Source organism: Anomaloglossus baeobatrachus, chromosome 11 (genome assembly GCF_048569485.1).
Source record: "Anomaloglossus baeobatrachus isolate aAnoBae1 chromosome 11, aAnoBae1.hap1, whole genome shotgun sequence".
NCBI lineage: Eukaryota > Metazoa > Chordata > Amphibia > Anura > Aromobatidae > Anomaloglossus > Anomaloglossus baeobatrachus.
The window spans coordinates 43,461,060-43,483,807 of record NC_134363.1 but is presented as its reverse complement, the minus strand read 5'-3'; the positions used below and the strand labels follow the sequence as shown (position 1 = coordinate 43,483,807).

The following is a 22,748-nucleotide window of genomic DNA, read 5'->3' as shown; positions in this document are numbered from 1 at the left end:
CCTGAGCCGATGCATGTGTCCTGCCTCTTGGAGGGGTCTGTTTGTTCTGGCCTCGTTCCGGGGTTCACGCTGCTATATCTTAGTGCTGCTGCCTCCGAGACGCTGCCAGTGATATTTCCGACCCTGCTGCATGAACTTTTCTTTTGAGACGTTCTCTGTTTCTTGTCCTGCTACCCGGTACTGTTTGTCCTGACCTCTGCTCCCCTTGCCCGACCTGACTTCCATCCCTCTTAACTGACCTCCATTTCTCCGGTCTGTCCTTATCTCGGTTCCTCCTGCCCATCTGTACCTCCATCCCTCCTACCCGTCCTTTCTTCCATACCTCTCTGTACTCTGGGTTCCTATCCTGTGCTCCCCACGTCCTCCCCTGTGCTTATTTGCACTCCCGGTATCCGACCTCGACTTTGTTCTTTGACTAGTTTTCTCCTCGGTGCTGACATGACATCTTGGCAGAGACCCTAACTGATTAACTATCCCTGCTCTTTTTGTTCAGTATATGTATAATACATCCTGAAATATCCTCTATATCCACAGCCTTATCTTATACACCCTTGGTATTTAGCATGTGCCCAAAATACAGTCAATGCTTTAAATTTCTTGTACTTTATACAAAAGCAAATAGCCTATTTAAGAATAACAGAGCAAAACCATGTGGGAGGCTACAAAGCAACAATTTATTTTGCATGGTGAGGCTTTCTTTAAGTTTATGAGCCCCAGTGAATCTTGAAGGAGATATGTCACAATATGGAAAATGTACAGTATTTGCTGAATTTACAGTTGTAAAGAAAAGACACTGCCAGTAAAAGAAAAAAAATACATCGTAAAGGAATAATGGTGATAAAGTATACAACATATACAGTTAACCTTGCAGAATATAACTAAGAATCTACTGCAGTCTTTTTGTGAACATTTTCATTGAGAACGTCACCTCTACTATTAATTTTAGGACATATGAGTATTTGTTTCAGTTTCAAAAAACAATTCAGGGTTTTAGCACCAGTGTCTTTGCAGAGATAACAACTTTACTCACCGGCCTGGCCGGGTCGCACATCCCCTGCAATTCCCTGGTCATCCACGTGTGCTGCTGCCTTCTTTCCTTCCTGGGGCCTGTGCACGCAGCCCTAGTCTCCCATGTGCACTGGACCTCCTCTTAAAGCGACAGCGCGCTATTTCCCGGAAATGCCTCTCAGCCACTATGTATTTAAGGCACCCTCCCATTAGGGGAGGTACCTGCACAACACATTCAGGTAGTTACCAGTCTCCTAGCTAGTTGTCAGCTCCTATCCAGTTATCTTTGTGTCTGTCACCTATACCAACCCTCCCATACCTATCCTGTCGTGACCACCACTCCTGTCCATACCCGCCTGTCCAGCCTGCTTCATTCACCCTGCCTGCACCCGTCCATACCCAAGTCCGTCTCAGGAGGTCAGCTGCCACAGTCTCGGTCACTGCCCTGAGAGTGGTACCCAGGGCTGTGGAGTCGGTGTCGTGGAGTTGGAGCTCATTTTGGTGGAGTCAGAGTCTAAAATGTAATGAGTATAAAAGAGTATAAAATACTCCGACTCCAAAAATATATACCGTATTTTTCGCTTTATAAGACGCACTTTTCCTCCCAAAAATTTGGGAGGAAAATGGGGGGTGCGTCTTATAAAGCGGTACCGGGGGGGAGTCCTGTCTGAGGCGATCGGGCGGCCGGGTGCCTGTGGCTGCATGCAAGCGGCCGGGTACCTGTGCTTGCGTGCGGTGGCAGCCGGGTACCCGTGGCTGTGTGCGGGCGGCAGCGGGTGCTGTGTGGGGTCGGCAGCCGGGTACCCGTGCTTGCATGCGGTGGCAGCCGGGTACCCATGGCTGTGTGCGGGTGGCAGCCGGGTGCTGTGTGCGAGCGGCAGTCGGGTGCCCGTGCGGGCGGCAGCCGGCTGCCGCTTTCACACAGGCACCCGGCTGCCGCCCTCACACAGTCACCCAGCTGCCGCCCACACACAGCCATGGGTACCCGGCTGCCACCGCACGCAAGCACAGGTACCCGGCGGCTTGTACGCAGGGTGGGCGGGCAGCCTGCTGGCTGCCACTCTGTGCATGCGGTGCGGGCGGCTGTGCAGCATGTTACCAGTTGTCCGCGGTCCCACTTTCAAATGATGGCGCTGGTGGAGCTCTTGGATGAGAGCTCCATCTGCGCACGCGCTGCTCCGGGAGTCAGCGCGTGCGCAGATGGAGCCCTTGGATGAGAGCTCCATCTGCGCATGCGTCGCTCCGGGCGCCATTACTTGAATCGGGACCGCGGACACATTCCACCACTGAGCACTCCCTGCCGCTGCCACCACTGAACCGTCGCCGCCGCTCCCACCACTGAGCCGTCGCCGCCGCTGACACCACTAAGTCGGGACCGCGGACACACTCCACCACTGAGCAGTCCCTGCCGCTGCCACCACTGAGCAGTCGCCGCCGCTCCCACCACTGAGCCGTCGCCGCCGCTGCCACCACTGAACCGGGACCGCGGACACACTCCACCACTGAGCAGTCCCTGCCGCTGCCACCACTGAGCAGTCGCCACCGCTCCCACCACTGAGCCGCCGCCGCTGCCACCACTGAACCAGGACCGCGGACACTCACTGCACCGGCCTGCTGCACGGCTCACCCGCCACGGCTGCTGCCGCCACCACGGACCCCACGGCTTCTGCCACCGCGCCTGCAACCACAGACGCCACGGCACCTGCAACCACGGACCCCGCTGCCACTGACCCGCCGCGCCTGCCAGCACAACCTGTGCCTCCTGTGACCCCACTTCACCACCACTGCTGCCCCCCTCCGGTAAGAGAACACCGGAGCATAAGACGGACCCCATTTTTCTTTTTTTTACCTTTTTTTATGTCTAAGTTTGGGGTGCGTCTTATATTCCGATGCGTCTTATAAAGCGAAAAATACGGTAATAAATTGGGGACAGTAGTGCAATGCAGAATGTGCTGAATATTTTACTAAATAATAACATTTAGTATAATGCTTATATTTAAGTGAAAAATTTATTGTAGTTCAATGTGAACATCAGACATTTAATTACTTTTAGAAAAAAAACAAGGAGAAAATTGTAGAAAAAATACCCTGACTATAAATAAATAAATTGCAAGTGCTTAATAAACAGGGTACTTAGTATATACATTTTTGCAAAAAGGTAAGAAGCTGTCTCACCTCGTCACGGTGTACCCATCTGAGACAGTCCCTAACCTACTAAAGTTAAAAACATATTCTGTACCTGACTTGTGTCATGTCAAAACTTCAATATGGATGGTAAAGTGGTTAGCTGGGTCCCAGATTAAATACACAGCAAAAAGTGAGACGCAGGTAATTGTTCAGCCTCAGTATCAGGAGGGCTGCACCCCCAACTTGCATTAAAGCAAGATAACAGACAAAAAACACCAAAAAAAACTGAGCTGTGACAATTGTTCAATAAACATGCAACATTACAAGCATGTGAATTGCAGCCTCAAGACTAGAAAAAAAACAAGGAGAAAATTGTAGAAATTAATTACTTTTATGATACAATAATCAATATATTTGGATAGAACATAAAATATACTTATTAGAATACAACGCTAGAACACAAAAAACTAATAAATTGTAAATATGTAATACAATATATATATATATATATATATATATATATATACAGTGCCTACAAGTAGTATTCAACCCCCTGCAGATTTAGCAGGTTTACACATTGAGAATTAACTTGGCATTGTGACAGTTGGACTGTAGATCAGCCTGGAAGTGTGAAATGCACTGCAGCAAAAAAGAATGTTTTTTCTTTTTTTATTTTTTTTTTTAAATTCTGAAAAGTTTATTCAGAGGGTCATTTATTATTCAACCCCTCAAACCACAAGAATTCTGTTTGGTTCCCCTAAAGTATTAAGAAGTATTTCAGGCACATAGAACAATGAGCTTCACATGTTTGGATTAATTATCTCTTTTTCCAGCCATTTCTGACTAATTAAGACCCTCCCCAAACTTGTGAACAGCACTCATACTTGGTCAACATGGGAAAGACAAATGAGCATTCCAAGGCCATCAGAGACAAGATCGTGGAGGGTCACAAGGCTGGCAAGGAGTACAAAACCCTTTCCAAGGAGTTGGGCCTACCTGTCTCCACTGTTGGGAGCATCATCCGGAAGTGGAAGGCTTATGGAACTACTGTTAGCCGTCCACGGCCTGGACAGCCTTTGAAAGTTTCCACCCGTGCCGAGGCCATGCTTGTCCGAAGAGTCAAGGTTAACCCAAGGACAACAAGGAAGGAGCTCCGGGAAGATCTCATGGCAGTGGGGACATTGGTTTCAGTCAATACCATAAGTAACGTACTCCACCGCAATGGTCTCCGTTCCAGACGAGCCCGTAAGGTACCTTTACTTTCAAACCGTCATGTTAAAGGCTCGTCTACAGTTTGCTCATGATCACTTGGAGGACTCTGAGACAGACTGGTTCAAGGCTCTCTGGTCTGATGAGACCAAGATCGAGATCTTTGGTGCCAACCACACACGTGACGTTTGGAGACTGGATGGCACTGCATACGACCCCAAGAATACCATCCCTACAGTCAAGCATGGTGGTGGCAGCATCATGCTGTGGGGCTGTTTCTCAGCAAAGGGGCCTGGCCATCTGGTCCGCATCCATGGGAAGATGGATAGCACGGCCTACCTGGAGATTTTGGCCAAGAACCTCCGCTCCTCCATCAAGGATCTTAAGATGGGTCGTCATTTCATCTTCCAACAAGACAACGACCCAAAGCACACAGCCAAGAAAACCAAGGCCTGGTTCAAGAGGGAAAAAATCAAAGTGTTGCAGTGGCCTAGTCAGTCTCCTGACCTTAACCCAATTGAAAACTTGTGGAAGGAGCTCAAGATTAAAGTCCACATGAGACACCCAAAGAACCTAGATAACTTGGAGAAGATCTGCATGGAGGAGTGGGCCAAGATGACTCCAGAGACCTGTGCCGGCCTAATCAGGTCTTATAAAAGACGATTATTAGCTGTAATTGCAAACAAGGGTTATTCCACAAAATATTAAACCTAGGGGTTGAATAATAATTGACCCACACTTTTATGTTGAAAATTTATTAAAATTTAACTGAGCAACATAACTTGTTGGTTTGTAAGATTTATGCATCTGTTAATAAATCCTGCTCTTGTTTGGAGTTTGCAGGTTCTAACTTATTTGCATCTTATCAAACCTGCTAAATCTGCAGGGGGTTGAATACTACTTGTAGGCACTAATATATATATATATATATATATATATATATATATATATATATATATATACCGTATATGCCGGCGTATAAGACGACTGGGCGTATAAGACGACCCCCAACTTCTGCCCTAAAAATATAGAATTTGGGATATTCTCACTGTATAAGACTACCCCCGTTCAGTATGCTTCAGTATGCTAAGAGCAGGGGGCCGCACTGTGTGAGGAGGTGTTTTTTTTACTGTCCAGTATAACCAATAGGATTAGTGCAGGGGATGTCCCTGCATGGATGCGAGGGGAATCTGGCGTTACTGCACTAATCCTATTGGTTATACTGGACAGTGAAAAAAAAACACCTCCTCACACAGTGCGGCCCCCTGCTATATATCCGCTATATATCCGCTGTATATGCTGTATGATATACCAGTACGGGGCCGGGCTGTGTATCGCGTTTCCATAACGACGAGGCAGGAACTTCCCTGCTAGAGCGCTGACGTCAAGGCAGAGCTGCTTGCCTCTGATTGGCCAGCGCTCTGCCATTCAGCAGCGGTGACAGGAAGTTCCTCCCTCGTCGCTATGGAGGCAGAATCCAAGCGTGGAACGGAGTGGAGCGGCACACTACAGCACCCAGGAGGGTGATTGTTATATTTATACTGTACATCATTTTCCCTCGCTATAGTGTACCTCTCACTGCAGGATTGTGGGTACATACTGGTACTGAAACAATGGGCCTAATATGCAGTTTACCGTATATCCGGCGTATAAGACGACCCCCCACTGTAGCCATTATTTTAAGGGGGTAAAAAGTCGTCTTATACGCCAGTATATACGGTATATATATATATATATATATATATATATATATATATATATACACACACACACAAGATAAATACACACACAAGATATATATGTAATCTACTGTATATTACATATTGTATTACATATTTACAATTTATTACAGTTTTTTGTGTTCTAAAGTTGAATCCAATAAATATATGTTATGTTCTATCCGAATATATTGATTATTGTATCATAAAAATTAATAAATGTCTGATGTTCACATACACATGTTCATGTACTACAATAAATTTTTCACCTAACTATAAGCAATATATGTAGGAGTCGAAGTCGGAGTCGGTGCAAGAGAAATTGAGGAGTCGGAGTCGAAGGTTTGGCTTACCGACTCCACAGCCCTGGTGGTACCGGCGTCCGCCTTGTGGTGGGTGCTAAGTTAAGCCACTCCCACTAAAGGTGTAAGCACAGGTCCCCCCTGTGGTCCAGTGGGTCCACTTCTCCCGGTCGCTGCCTCTACACCGGCCATTACAAGGGTCATCCATCTTAGTGCAGTTCCTCTGTAATTCACCTTGAAAATGTGAGAACATATAAATTCCTTCCCACTGCATGTATTCTGGGAGTTAATAACCAAATAAAATTTAGCAATTTTTCTATGCCTTTGCTTAAAGGGATTGTTCATGATTGCACAACATTTAACATTGGAATTTTATTTTTGTAATTGGATATGGCCTGACATTACTTTGTAGACCATAGCATAAATGTGCGAGAACAATTCTCTCTAAAAGCTTATCTGCATAACACAATCCCTAATGTACACACATAAGAATATATAAATATACTGTATATATATATATATATATATATATATATATATTTATAATTTATTACTTTGTTTGGACTTTTTTTTAGCCCTAACCCTAGCCCTAACACTAACCCTAGCCCTGGCCCTAACCCTAGTACTAACTCTATCCTTAACCCTATCCCTGGCCCCAACCCTATCCCTGGCCCCAACCCTAGCCCTAACCCAACCCTAACCCAAGCCCTGGCCGTAACCCAAGCCCTGGCTCTAACCCAAGCCCTGGCCCTAACCCAAGCCCTGGCCCTAACCCAAGCCCTGGTCCTAACCCAAGCCCTGGTCCTAACCCAAGCCCTGGTCCTAACCCAAGCCCTGGTCCTAACCCAAGTCCTGGTCCTAACCCAAGCCCTGGTCCTAACCCAAGCCCTGGCCCTAACCCAAGCCCTGGCTCTAACCCAAGCCCTGGCCCTAACCCAAGCCCTGGTCCTAACCCAAGCCCTGGCCCTAACCCAAGCCCTGGCCCTAACCCAAGCCCTGGCCCTAACCCAAGCCCTGGCCCTAACCCAAGCCCTGGTCCTAACCCAAGCCCTGGCCCTAACCCAAGCCCTGGCTCTAACCCAAGCCCTGGCCCTAACCCAAACCCTGGTCCTAACCCAAGCCCTGGCCCTAACCTAGCTATGGTAAGAAAAAAAGTAAAAACAGAAAGTGCATTATAATGAACATATTTTATTTTTACAGGTGGTACTTTTTACATTTAGGACAGTTCTCTGCCTCCAAAATTACAGGTGAGAGGAAAGATAGGGAGGTACAGGAGAGCACAACCCGAATTTTTCCTGTTGGCCGTGCTGTAGACTCTGATAAATGGCCTATCAATGGTGATGATGGCTGTAAAAGCCTATGACAGCCTTTCTCCATATCCATATTCCATGGGTAGAGGGTAGACTAGAGATAAGAAGATCTGTTGAAATTATAATTTTCTGGGTTTAACAAATTGTCCTAAAAGATTAAATTCAAACCTAATGTATTTGTCAAAAATCACTATACTGGAAGTGGATAAAATGCCCAGACAAAGAGCGAGATAGAAATAGGCTTTTATTAAGGTACTGTATTAAAACACAGATTAATCAATTCACAGCTATACTGACTCTGCAGCTCCTGCACCTCCCTATCACTTGAATCTTTGGATTATTATTAGAGATGAGCAAACCCAAACAATAAAGTTCAGGATTCGTACCGAACACGAACTTTTTTTTTAAAAGAATCAGTGCACGAGTTCGGGTGCTGTATGTATGCTAACCACTCGATTGAACAATGGGGTGCATCAGGACGCTCGGAGCTCAGGCCAGTGTGCGAGCCCTTGCAGTCTCTCACTGGGGGTGAAAACAAGATTTTCTGGTAGCGTATGTAAAAAAAAAAAAATCCCACCCTCCCCCGAAACCCTGGAAATGCTCAGTTTATGATTGGGCAGTTCGGCTCTCCAGCCAAATACAGCCAATCATTGACTTCCAATGGGGTTTGGGCTCCGGCATCAAATCAGGCTCTCACATAAAGTCAACAAAGACAGTATCAAGAATTGATGAAGATCCTTGTGGCCACCACTGCTTATGTAATCCATTTTTTAGAAAAGTGGTTCTGAGTATGAAGTGATATCTCAGTATCAAAAAATCTACACACACGAGCCTTGGTTCCAGTATTCTTGCTCAATTAACCAACTCTTTGGGAGACAAAACTGACTACCATTTTTCATTAGATTCATAAATTCCAGACTTGCTGAAGCATCCCCAGGTCATCACCGATCCTCCACCAAATTTCAGAGTGGGTGCAAGACACTGTGGCTTGTACGCCTCTCCAGGTCTTCGTCTACTCATTACACCACCAGGTGTTGGACAAAGCTGAAAATTAGACTCATCAAAGATTACCTTAGGCTACTTTCACACTGCGTTTTGCCTTACGTTTAGCGGTCCCCTCTGGGCATCCGTCCAAACAAATCCTCCCCTACCATGCAAAACGTGTTTCAGACGCATGCGCCAACAGGGCCATTGACAGTAATGGAGCAAAATATGTTAGTGTGTGCTCTGTTTTGAACCATTTTCGTGAATATACGTTTTCTGCAAACAGACACCTGAAAGTAGTCGACTACACAGTGTGAAAGGGGCCTTACTCTAGAAATTGGGCTAATTAAACTTTGTGAAGGACGTATGAATCAAGCAGCATACAAGGTTATCCTGGAAAAACAGTTGCTTCCTTCTGCTCAGGCAATGTTCCCCAACTCTGAGGACTGGTTTTTCCAGCAGGACAATGCGCCATGCCACACAGCTAGGTCAATCAATGCGTGGATAAAAGACCACCACATCAAAACCCTGTCATGGCCAGCCCAATCTCCAGACCTGAACCCCATTTAAAACCTCTGGAATGTCATCAAGAAAAAGATGGATAGTCGCAAGTCACCAGAACTGCTTATATTTTTACAGCAGAAGTGGCATAAGGTCACCCAAAAGCAGAGTGACAGACTGGTGGAAAGCAGCCAAGACGCATGAAAGCTGGGATTAAACATCATGGTTATTCCACACAATATTGATTTCTGATCTCTTCCTGAGGTAAAACATTATTAGTATTGTTGTTTTTAGATGATTATGAACTTGTTTTCTTTGAATTATCTTCATTGTTTTGTTATTTTGATCATTTCTCATTTTCAGAAAATACCAAATGTATTGCTTGGAAATTCAGAGACGTTGTCAGTAGTTTATAGAATAAAAGAAGAATTTACATTTTACTCAAAAATATAAAGAGAAAAATCAGAAAAATTGAAAACTTTGCAGTAGTCTCTTAACTTTGCCAGAGCTGTGTATGTATGTATGTAAGTATGTATGTATGTACAGTATATACAGTACAGACCAAACGTTTGGACACACCTTACCATCTCTAGAACAACTGTTAAGAGGAGACTTTGTGCAGCAGCCTTCATGGTAAAATAGCTGCTAGGAAACCACTGCTAAGGATAGGCAACAAGCAGGAGAGACTTGTTTGGGCTAAAGAACACAAGGAATGGACATTAGACCAGTGGAAATCTGTGCTTTGGTCTGATGAGTCCAAATTTGAGATCTTTGGATGCAACCACCGTGTCTTTGTAGAAAAGGTGAACGGATGGACTCTACATGGCTGGTTCCCACCGTGAAGCATGGAGGAGGAGGTGTGATGGTGTGGGGGGGCTTTGCTGGTGACACTGTTGGGGATTTATTCAAAATTAAAGGCATACAGAACCAGCATGGCTACCACAGCATCTTGCAGCGGCGTGCTATTCCATCCGGTTTGCGTTTAGTTGGACCATCTTTTATTTTTCAACAGGACAATGACCGCAAACACACCTCCAGGCTGTGTAAGGGCTATTTGACTAAGAAGGAGAGTGATGGGGTGCTACGCCAGATGACCTGGCCTCCACAGTCACCAGACCTGAACCCAATCGAGATGGTTTGGGGTGAGCTGGACTGCAGAGTGAAGGCAAAAGGGCAACAAGTGCTAAGCATCTCTGGGAACTCCTTCAAGACTGTTGGAAAACCATTTCTGGTGACTACCTCTTGAAGCTCATCAAGAGAATGCCAAGAGTGTGCAAAGCAGTAATCAAAGCAAAAGGTGGCTACTGTGAAGAACCTAGAATATAAGACATATTTTCAGTTGTTTCACACTTTTTTAAGTATTTCATTCCACATGTTTTAATTCATAGTGTTGGTGCGTTCAATGTGAATCATTTTCAGAGTCATGAAAATAAAGAAAACTCTTTGAATGAGAACGTGTGTCCAAACTTTTGGTCTGTACTGTGATATTATATTATATATATATATATATATATATATATATAAAATCTACCACACACACACACACACAAACCATATATACTCTAGCATAAGTTGACCCGAGTATAAGCTGAGGCCCATAATTTTACTACAAAAAAAACTGGGAAAACGTATTGACTTGAGGTTAAACCTAAGATTATAACAAGCACCTGAAGTTCAGAGAAGGAAAATTGGAAAAAATATTTTTTAATGTTAAAATGGGGGCCCGTCTCATAGCGTGTCTTATTTTAGCTTACCATGGCGGCACGGCGGTGGTGGTGGTAGAGCGGCTCAGGAGGCTGGGTCGGCGATGCTGCCAGCTCGGAGGACGGGGGTGTCTGCAGCTCAGAAGGGTCACAGGACGGAAGGTCGGCGATACTTCGGGCTCAGAGGTTGCGCGGCTCGGGAGAGTTGGCCATACTAGGAGTTCAGGGGTGTCGAGGCGGGCGCCATTGAGCTTGCCGGCGGGTGGCGCAACCCCTTTGAGCTCGCCGGCGGGCTGCGGGCTTCCGTTGATGCGATAGACTTCAAAAAAATGGCTACTGAAGCGGCACGTGCGCAGATTGCGCTCTCAGTTCGCCTCGACACCCCTGAGCCACAAGTATCGCCAATCCTACTGAGCCGCAACAACCTTAAGCCCCAGTATCGCCAACCCTCCATCCTGTGACCCCCACCATGCTGACCCAGTAAACTTTATCCAGATTATAAGGCGCAGCCTCATTTTCCCCCCTAAAACGTGTGTCTCATAATCCGGAAGTGGGACCCTCACTCGAGTATAAGCCGTGGGGGCTTTTTCAGCATAAAAAGTGTGCAGAAAAAGTCAGCTTATACACGAGCACGAGTATATATGGTATATATACAAATATTATTCATGGACAAACCTCCTTTAAAGAGAATCTCTCGTCCAATTCATGCTGCCCGAACCACGGGCATTAGGATTTCAGCTAGGTATATTTTATCAAGTTTAGTTTGAAGGTCCGGCAGGAAATCAGAAACAAGACTAATTTAGTGCTCCTCACAGCGCTGCTGCAGGTGATTGACAGGTCTCTCCCATAGTGAGAGATCCAGAGCAGTCTGGGAATAGCCGGCCGGGGGCAGCATCTATAGCTGTGGCCAGTTCTTCAAACTATATTTTTTTCTGAACCGCACAAGTCTTCAGAGAAAACATATACCTGGCTGTAATTGCGCAGCTGGGCTGCGATTTATGCTATCCATGGTTTGGGCAGCATGAAACGCCTGACAGGTTTGATTTATTATAGTATGTGTCAGAAAGAGGAGTCCATTGTAAAAAAGGAACCTAGTGCAAGGGCAAAAAATAAGGCATAAAAGACACAAAACACATCTGCTCCGATTTTACCTCACACGGATGTGATACGTCTGCCCTGATTTTACCTCATAGAGGTGTGACACGTCTGTTCCGATTTTACCTCACACAGGTGTGACACGTCTGCTCCAATTTTACCTCACACAGGTGTGACGTCTGCTCCGATGTTACCTCACACAGGTGTGACGTCTGTTCCGATGTTACCTCACACAGGTGTGACACGTCTGCTCCCATTTTACCTCACACAGGTGTGACGTCTGCTCCGATTTTACCTCACACAGGTGTGACGTCTGCTCCGATTTTACCTCACACAGATGTGACACTTTGGCTCCGATTTTACCTCACACAGGAGTGACGTCTGCTCCGATTTTACCTCACACAGATGTGACACATACTGCTCTGATTTTACCTCACACAGATGTGACACATACTGCTCTGATTTTACCTCACACAGATGTGACACATACTGCTCCGATTTTACCTCACACAGATGTGACACATACTGCTCTGATTTTACCTCACACAGATGTGACACGCACTTATCCGATTTTGCCTCACACAGGTGTGACGTCTGCTCCGATTTTACCTCACACAGGTGTGACGTCTGCTCCGATTTTACCTCACACAGGTGTGACACATCTGCTCCGATTTTACCTCACACAAATGTGACACGTCTTCTCCGATTTTACCTCACACAGACGTGACACATCTGCCCCAATTTTACCTCATACAAATGTGACACAAACTACTCTGATTTTAATGACATCCTCAATAATTGGAACCTCCCACTCCCGTCTCCAGGACTTCTCTCATGCTGCACCAGTTTTCTGGAATGCACTATCCCTGAAAATTCTGCAAATTCCCAGTATCCATAGCTTTAAGCATGTCTTTGCTTTAATGTGGGCTCGCACGTCGAATTATTCAGCCATCACACACATCTAACAACCGCCCGGGGCTAGTAACCTACTAAAGGCCGTGCATTGGCGAGGGACGCACTCTCTTAACCCCTAATTGATAAACCCCTGACACGAATGCGGGACGCTAATAGGCTGTCACAACAGCTGGGGGTCTGCTGAAGACTCCTGTGTCTGTCATCACAGTACTCCTGTGTAAACCAGCCTGTGGCCGGCATTCATAGGAGACTGTGATTTCATCTATATACGGAAATATTGTGGCATTGCTGTATATAGCATAAGTGATCGGATGATCACAGGTTCAAGCCCCCTAAGGGGACTAACAAGTACAGTGAAAAGTAGAAAAAAATTGATCAATAAAAAATATGACCAATTAAAATTAAAAAACATATAAAAGTTCAAATCACTCCCTTATTACTACGTTAAAAATTAAGAAATAAAAAATACACCTATTTAATATTGCTGCATTCATAAAAGTCTGATCTATCAACATAATTAAATAAATTAATCCATTTATTAATTCATAAAATAAGTGAATGTAATTGGTAAACGGTCTAATGTAAAAATAAAAAAAATAAAAAAAAATAAGTATGGCTCTTTGAAAAAAAGGGAGGAAGAAACTAAAGTGGGAAACATGAAAATCGCCATGACTGGAAGGGGTTAAATTGCTTCTTTAAAACCATTTAAAAGGATTTACGGTAGTTTGTTTTACGTAATTCAAAAAAATGCTGTACTCACTCTCCCCAGGTCCAGCACTGAGTCTTCATCAATGTCTGCAGCGCTCATGTCTCGTTGACAGCGCTGCAGCCAGTCACTGAGCTTAGCAGATGATGGGAAGAGGAGTCAGGTTCTCCATGCAGCAGGGGCAAAGCCATCTGTGTTAGCAGCTTGGGAGGACACACAGTTGGTGGCCAGCACCATGCCGCCGATCTGACCTGTCAATCTTCAGGAGAACACTGCTCCCTGCAAAAACTGGACAACACGGACCGTGCACCTATATATATATATATATATATATATATATATATATATATATATATATATATATATATATATATATATATAAAAATAAGTAGAATAGACATTTTATGTATATATATGTATTAGTATTAGTATATACATATATAAAACTCTATATATAACTTGAGAAAACCCTTTTAATAACTCTCATCATCGCCTGAATTCTTGCTAAGTAGATATTCAGCAATGTATACATATGTACGCCTAATCACAGCTCGTGATCACCATCCAATATGCTAGAAAAAAAAAAATATCTGCAGGGAAGCAAATAGCGAGGTATAATACCGCCATCTAGTGGACAGCATCCATCATGACCTGCGGCAAATCAGAACTCAGCACTAATTTATAAAAACAATAGAGTCACTGCAGTTAATCCTTTTCATGATTTTTTTAAAAAAAAAAATTGTGCTTGAGCCGTTCCTCTGTTATTCCTCCTGGAAATGTTTTTTTATAAATTCAATGATAATGCCTAGTTGTCTACCAGGACCTTAAGTAATAATCACACAATTAAAAAAATATTCATTTCAGACAGTAGGGCTATGTGCGCACTGAGCGTTTTTCGGGTGCGTTGTTGTTCATTTTTGGGCTCAAAACTACCTGACTTTGCTTCCCCAGCAAAGTCTATGATTTTTCATTTTTACTGTCAGCACAAAACTTTTTTTTAGCTGCGCTTTTCGCTAAAAAAGAAAAAAAATGGACATGTCAATTCTTTCCTGCGTTTTACTGTGTTTTTCACCCATGCAATGCATTGGAAAAACGCAGCAAAATGCAGTGATCAAAAATGCACTGAAACGCGGTAAAAACACATGCGTTTTTGCCGCGGGTGCGTTTTTGTGGCCAAAAACGCACAAAAACACAGCGTAGAAAAAAACGCTGTGTGCGCACATAGCCTAAAGGAAAAGAGAAAACCAGCGATTCTGATTTTTTTTTTTGACGGTGCAGTAAAAACTATTACTTTTATTCTACCGGTCAGTACGAGTAAAGGTGCCGCAATATTTATAGAATTTTTTTTTATATACTAAACATATTTTGGAAAAGGAAGAGGGATCTAGCAAATATCAAGAGTTTCGGTTGGCATAAAACTATGGATTTATTGGTAGAAAAATTAAAAAATATAACAAAGCTGTGAATAATAAGTTGCAGGAAATAGTGCATTATGGACAACGCGTTTCGGCAGTATAAACCGCCTACTTCACGGTCCAAGGCAAAACTTATTTTATACATATATTTCATACATTTAATTATACATATCTATCTATCTATATATTTTTTTTTTTTTAATGAAAATATTGGGGATCTTGAAAATTACAATTGTATTCCTTCTTCTGCAGAAATGTGTTTTTTTCTGCTGGATAAGATGCAGTTTTTTATTTTGGCGCATATTTCTCGTCCCTTTTTTTGGAGACAAGATGACTTTAAAAAAAACAACCTCTTTTTTAAGGTTGGCCATATGGGGTTTAGATTCATTTGGACAAATTCGGATGAAACAATAGCGATATAAATAAATTTTATATATATATATATATATATATATATATATATATATATATATATATATATATATATATATATATATATTATATATATATATATATATAAATATATATAAATTTTTCCAGAGATAGATATAGATTATATATATATATTTTTTATATATATATATTATATAATATAATATATATATATATTATATATATATATATATGTATATATCTGGAAAAATTTAAGAGACCACTGCAGTTTTATAAAAATCATTCCATTCCAGTGCCAGTTCAATTCCAGAGTACACCTCCTTCTACTTAAAGGGAACCTGTCAGCAGAAATTTTGCAATGAACCTAAAAGATCCCCCCCTCTGCAGCTCCTGGGCTGCATTCTAGGAAGGTTTCTGTTGTTATTGTGCCCCCTTTGAGACCAAAATAAATAATTTATAAAGTCTAACCTTTTTGTATGCTAATCTTTTTTTCTGTATACGGGGGCGGGCTCTCTTGCGTCCGTTAGTCGCCCTCCTGCCACTTTCGCCATCCCCCATCGCTTATTTCCATAACGGAGGACGCCGCCCAGTGCTCCTGAGGTCTCGCGCATGCGCCATGCCACTCTCGAGGGACTGAGCACTGCGCACAGTGTGACCGCTGGTGACGTGTTGCGCAGGCGTGAGATTATGGGCGGCGCTGTGATTGTCATCAGCAAGTGCCCGCCCATAATCTCGTGCCCGCGCTTCTCACTTTGCCTCCACCGTTATGCTGCTCCGCTCCTCCCATCTATTTCTTGCTCCAGGGAAAGATGGGTAAGAGGTGACGTGGGTTCATCTTGCCAGCGCTTGCGCAGAACGGTGGAGGCAGAGTGAGAAGCGCGGGCACGAGATTATGGGCGGGTACTCGCTGATGACAATCACAGCGCAGCCAATAATCTCACGCCTGGGCAATCACGTCACCAGCGGTCACACTGTGCACAGTGCTCAGTCCCGCGAGAGTGGCACGGCGCATGTGCGAGACCTCGGGAGCACTGGGCAGCGTCCTCAGTTATGGAAATGAGCGATGGGGAACGGCGAAAGCGGCAGGAGGGAGAATAGCGGACGCAAGAGAGCCCGCCCCCGTGTACAGAAAAAAAGATTTGCATAGGAAAAGGTAAGACTTTATAAAGTATTTATTTTGGTCTCAAAGGGGGCACAATAACAACAGGAACCATTCTAGAATGCAGCCCAGGAGCTGCAGAGGGAGAATCTTTTAGGTTTAGTGCAAAATTTCTGCTGACAGGTTCCCTTTAATGTGCTTCTGATTAGGTGGTCACATGAACCAAATCTTATTCAATGACGGAAAGTATAAAAACCACTGCTGTGGTCTTCACAATCCTCTTGTAACAGGACAAGCTAAATGGCAAAACAAGTGCTAGAACGATCCCAAAAGTAATATGAAAAAACAACTTTCAGCCATGCCAAAGGAGTTGAAAAGAAAAGAAGGGCTCAATTCTGGCTTTACTAGCAGAGGGATACAGTGAGCGTCATGTTGTCTCCATCCTTAAAATTTTTAAGACGGTAATCCATTGCAACAAGGTCAAGCAGCGGACATTGGGGACCAAGCTACAGACCGGCCGAGGGCGAAAGTGACTCTCCACTGACCAGGATGACCGTCATCTTATTCGAATGTCACTCAGTAACCGCAGGATGAGATCAAGTGACCTACAAAAGGAATGGCAATTGGGGTGAAGTGCTCGGTAAGAATAGTTCGTAACAGGCTCCTAGAGGCAGGGCTCAAGTCATGCAAAGCTAGAAAAAAAGCCTTTCATTAATGAGAAGCAAAGGAGAGCCAGGCTGAAGTTTGCCAAAGACCAAAACGATTGGACCATAGAGGACTGGAGTTAGGTAATCTTCTCTGATGAGTCTAATTTTCAGCTTTGCCCAACACCTGGTCGTCTAATGGTTAGATGGAGACCTGGAGGGGCATACAAGCCACAGTGTCTTGCACCCACTGTGAAATTTGGTGGAGGATCGGTGATGATCTGGGGATGCTTCAGCAAGGCTGGAATTTGGCAGGTTAATCTTTGTGAATGACGTATGAATCAAGCCGCATACAAGGTTACCCTGGAAAAACAGTTGCTTCCTTCTGCTCAGGCAATGTTCCCCAACTCTGAGGACTGGTTTTCCCAGCAGAACAATGCGCCATGCCACACAGCTAGGTCAATCAATGTGTGGATGAAGAACCACCACATCAAAACCCTGTCATGGCCAGCCCAATCTCCAGACCTGAACCCCATTGAAAACCTCTGGAATGTCATCATGAGAAAGATGGATAGTCACAAACCATCAAACAAAGAACTGCTTACATTTTTGCAGCAGGAGTGGCATAAGGTCACCCAAAAGCAGAGTGACAGACTGGTGGAAAGCAGCCAAGACGCATGACAGCTGGGATTAAACATCAGGGTTATTCCACACAATATTGATTTCTGAATCTTCCTGAGGTAAAACATTATTAGTATTGTTGTTTCTAGATGATTATGATCTTGTTTTCTTTGCATTATCTGTATTGTTCTGTTATTTTGACCATTTCTCATTATCAGAAAATAAATACAAAATGTATTGCTTGGAAACTCGGAGACGTTGTCAGTAGAGTATGGAATAAAAGAACAAATTACATTTTACTTAAAAATATAAAGAGAAAAATCAGAAAAACCGGCAATTTTGCAGTGGACTCTTAATTTTTGCCAGAGATATATATATATATATATATATATATATATATATATATATATAAAATATGTATATGTGTGTATATATATATATATATATATATATATATATATATATATATACATACATATATATATATATATATATATATATATATATATATATATATATATATATATATATATATATATATATATATATATATATAGGAATTTAGATTTTTATTTTTTGTAACAAATGGGAAAAAGGTGGATTTTTTTTCTATATAATTTTTTTTACTTTTTTCAATTAATTTTTGAATATTCGATGGTTCCATCCCGGTTACATTACGATATGTCTGCATTGTAGTTTACCGCACCCTCTTAGTGAGGCCCCCCCAACCTAAACAACAACAAAATGTCCGACATGCTGAGAAGTGAAAAATATTCATATAAATCTTTCCATAGCAATAAGGCTCCTCTCCTTGGCGGCCTCTGTGCTCCATCTCCTGACAGAGACTGCTGCAGCCAATCCCTGCCATCATATTCTGGCTACCCATCTCCTCACCAGCACTTACATAGTCTATATAAGATGTAGATGACTGTAAGTAATCGCAGTTATACACCGTGAAAATAGCTTACAATTGTTCAACTCCATAGAGGTCAATGGGAATCACATCCAGTTCATTGAAGTCAATGGGAATCGCTCACAGCAGTCACCCTCTATCGAAGTCACTGGGAATCACACAGAGTGGTATCACCACATAGAAGTCAATGAGAATTGTCCTCAATGGTCCAACTCAACAGAGGTTAGCGAGAGAAGCTCAAAGCAGTCACACCCCATAGAAGTCAATAAGGATCATCACAGTCAGGGGAATCACGATTGCCCAAATCACCCGAGGGTCAATGGGAATGACTCAAAACCAATCATGATCCAACAAAGCCCATGGGAATAGTATACGGTAAGGCCGTAGAGGTTGATAGGAGTCACGCAGAACAGTCCCAGACTGTAGAAGTCAATATGAATTGCTCTCACTGATCACAATTCATATAAGTCAATGGGACCTGCTCACCAAAGTCCCGCTCTGTAGGAGTTTGTGCAAATTGCTGATCCCGGTCACACTACATAGAAGTCAATGGTGATCATTCTTAAAGGGAATCTGCCAGCAGGTTTTTTTAAATATTATCTAAGAGCAGCATAAAGCAGAGGCTAAGACCCCGATTCCAGAGTTGTGTCACTTACTGGGCTGCTTGTTGCAGTTTTGATAAAACCCCTGTACGCTCTGCTATAGAGGTTGAATGCTGAGCTCTGTGTAACCCCGCCCACATCACTGATTGGCAGCTCCCTGTGTACACTGTCAGCAAGCTGCCAATCAAAGGTGATGGGCGGGGTTTATAGAGATTAGCTGGATTGTCTGGCACGTGACACCGAGTCTATAGATGAATGAATCTGAGGTTTGGTTTTCGAACCGAAGGGTCGGGGTTCAGATGCTTTACATGCGAACTTCAATCGCGCAAGCGACGCTGTGCTCAGGTACGCTTGTTGCTCAGCCCTTTAAAAGTCACTTGCAGTGTTTGAATGGCTCGCACTGGGGGTAACATTAGCACAATTAGTAGCGTGCAACCTCAATTTTTTAAAAAAAAAGAAAAAAGTCCACCCACTCTCCCCCGGAAGTGATCTGCTTATGGCTGGCTGTATGTAAGTGGAGACTCAAACTGCCAATCAAGTGGCTTGCTCCGGGGTTCGGGTCAAGCTCGAAACAGTGAAGGCTCGGCTCGTTTGCTGCTGGGAAACCGAACCTCCACGGAACAGCTCATTTCTAACCTAGCCCTCTAATGATAATCTCCTGCATTGAAACTACAGCACACAGCCTAATAAGTGACATCTCTGGAATCAGGCTCTCTTCCTAATTTGTGCCATAACAGATGGCAGAGCCAGCAATACAGAACACACTGCCCCTGCAGTCCCTGGTAAAATAATATAATCATCATGCAGCTGCTCTATGCCTACTTGTGTCCACAGGAGCAGGAAGACAGAATACTTCATTAAGGCTATATGGGCTAAATAAAAAGCACTATCATGGGAAACAGGTTTGCTCTTCGCTACCTACTAACTCCTTACAGGGTTGACCCCTTTCAGAAAACATTTTCCTGTAAGTTATGTTCGTAGTAAAAAATAAATTGTGTTTTACTCACCCTCCCCAGGTCCAGTGCTCAATCTCCACCGCCGCTCCCAGTGTTTGTCGTTGTCTTCGGCGCTTATCTCAAGTTGACAGCGCTGCAGAGATCTCATCGTCTTGTGGTGTCAACTTGGGCTCAGTTATTGGCCGCAGCGCTGCAATCAGTGATCTCAGTGCTTCAAGGTGTCAACTTTCAACTTGTACTCAGTTGCTGACAGCAGCGCTGCAGACAATCAGTGATCTTAGCATCTTGTATCGTCAACTTTGGCTCAGTTATTGGTTGCAGCACTGCAGATAATCAGTGATCTCAGCGCCTTGTGAAGTCTTCTTGGGCTCAATTATTGGTTGAAGCACTGCAGACAATCACTGATCTCAGTGCCTCGTGTCATCAACTTGGACTTAGTTATTTGCTGCATCTCTGCAGACAATCAGTGATCTCTGCGCCTTGTGGCGTCAACTTAGGCTCAGTTATTGGTTGCAGCACTGCAGACAATCAGGGAGCTCAGCACTACGTGGTATTAACTTGGGCTCAGTTATTGGATACAGCACTGCAGACAATCAGTGATCTCAGCACCTTGTGAAGTCTTCTTGGGCTGTTATTGGTTGCAGCGCTGCAGACAATCAATGATTTCAGCACCTTGTGAAGTCTTCTTGGGCTGTTATTAATGCAGCGCTGCAGACAATCAGTGATCTCAGCACCTTGTGAAGTCTTCTTGGGCTTAGCTATTGGCTGCAGCGCTGCAGACAATAAGATACTGATGTGGTTGTGAGCGACACAAGCCATAGGGAGGGGTCCCGGGTTTAGTGTCAGTGTTTGGACCCCTAGAGAGCATTACGTTATCTTCTATAGATAGGTGATAACTCCCTGGGTCCCAGCGAAACTCTCTGACATCTTACAATCGCACCTTTTGTGACCAACCCCTTTAAAAACCACGGCTGCTACGGACGGCGGCGTCTACGGGGGTTAAACTGCCGTGATCAGAGCTGTTTGTAGAGCACCGCCATGCTCCTGCTGCAATGTCACGGATACGGGGGACACCCACCAGACCCCACATATGCGGGATTCACCACCAAGTCCATGAAGGGGCTAAATCCCCCCTTATAATAAGTTTTGGGGATGAGTCCATAGAAGTTAATGGAATGTCACATGACCTCTGCATTCATGAGTGTTTTCCAGAAGTTCATGAATGACAAGTAATCCCCCCCCCCCCAAAAAAACAAAAAAAACAAAAAAAAACGACCATTACCTGCCTGCTGCTGCCCTTGCTCCTGCAGTACAGTGGCACCCCGCTGCTGGCCGTCAGGCACAGCAAAAACACCGAAGACTCCTCCATATTATTTTTTTTCACGAATCCCCACGATCTTTCCCATGGAAACCATCACAGCTGGCAGCCGCCATCTTGCTTTTCGAAAAGCATGCCGGGAAAAAAAAACAGAGCGAAGCCAGCAACAAGAGAAGCGGTTGCTTGGTAACAGAAAGGGGCGGGGGAAAATGACGTATGTAGAGCGAGTAGTATTAGGGCAGTTGCGGTGACTGGCCGCTAGAGGTCAGTGCGGGAGGAAGCTCCCCCTATGGAGAGCGGGTAGTGGTACGGGCCGCCGTCAGTCATGGCCGCCGTCATTTGTGCTAGTGCTGCAATCCTGCTGCATATGGGAAGCTGCGGAGGCAGGACTGCAGCAGAGACGAGCGGGAGACCCTGACAGAGGCAGGACTGCAGCAGAGACGAGCGGGAGACCCTGACAGAGGCAGGACTGCAGCAGAGACGAGCGGGAGACCCTGACAGAGGCAGGACTGCAGCAGAGACGAGCGGGAGACCCTGACAGGCGGCTGTGCGGGGGGCTCTGAGGCAGGACTGCAGCAGAGACGAGCGGGAGACCCTGACAGGCGACTGTGCGGGGGGCTCTGAGGCAGGACTGCAGCAGAGACGAGCGGGAGACCCTGACAGGCGGCTGTGCGGGGGGCTCTGAGGCAGGACTGCAGCAGAGACGAGCGGGAGACCCTGGCAGGCGACTGTGCGGGGGGCTCTGAGGCAGGACTGCAGCAGTGACGAGCGGGAGACGCTGACAGACGGCTGTGCGGGGGGCTCTGAGGCAGGACTTCAGCAGAGACGAGCGGGAGACCCTGACAGGCGGCTGTGCTGGGGGCTCTGAGGCAGGACTGCAGCAGAGACGAGCGGGAGACGCTGACAGACGGCTGTGCGGGGGGCTCTGAGGCAGGACTTCAGCAGAGACGAGCGGGAGACCCTGACAGACGGCTGTGCGGGGGGCTCTGAGGCAGGACTGCAGCAGAGACGAGCGGGAGACGCTGACAGGCGGCTGTGCGGGGGGCTCTGAGGCAGGACTGCAGCAGAGACGAGCGGGAGACCCTGACAGGCGGCTGTGCGGGGGGCTCTGAGGCAGGACTTCAGCAGAGACGAGCGGGAGACCCTGACAGGCGGCTGTGCGGGGGGCTCTGAGGCAGGACTGCAGCAGAGACGAGCGGGAGACCCTGA

The 22,748-nt window shown here is 45.0% G+C and overlaps 1 protein-coding gene across 1 annotated transcript in view; it reads right to left on the bottom strand.

Annotated features, from left to right (window-relative positions):
- Positions 1-21,801, bottom strand: part of FUZ (fuzzy planar cell polarity protein) — a 119,465-nt gene extending 97,664 nt beyond the window's left edge. The window contains exon 1 of the mRNA XM_075328847.1: positions 21,504-21,801. Within this exon, the coding sequence (XP_075184962.1) occupies positions 21,504-21,590 (87 nt within the window). The 5' untranslated portion in view covers positions 21,591-21,801. The remainder of the gene's footprint in view (positions 1-21,503) is intronic.
- Between the last annotated feature and the right edge of the window lie 947 nt (positions 21,802-22,748).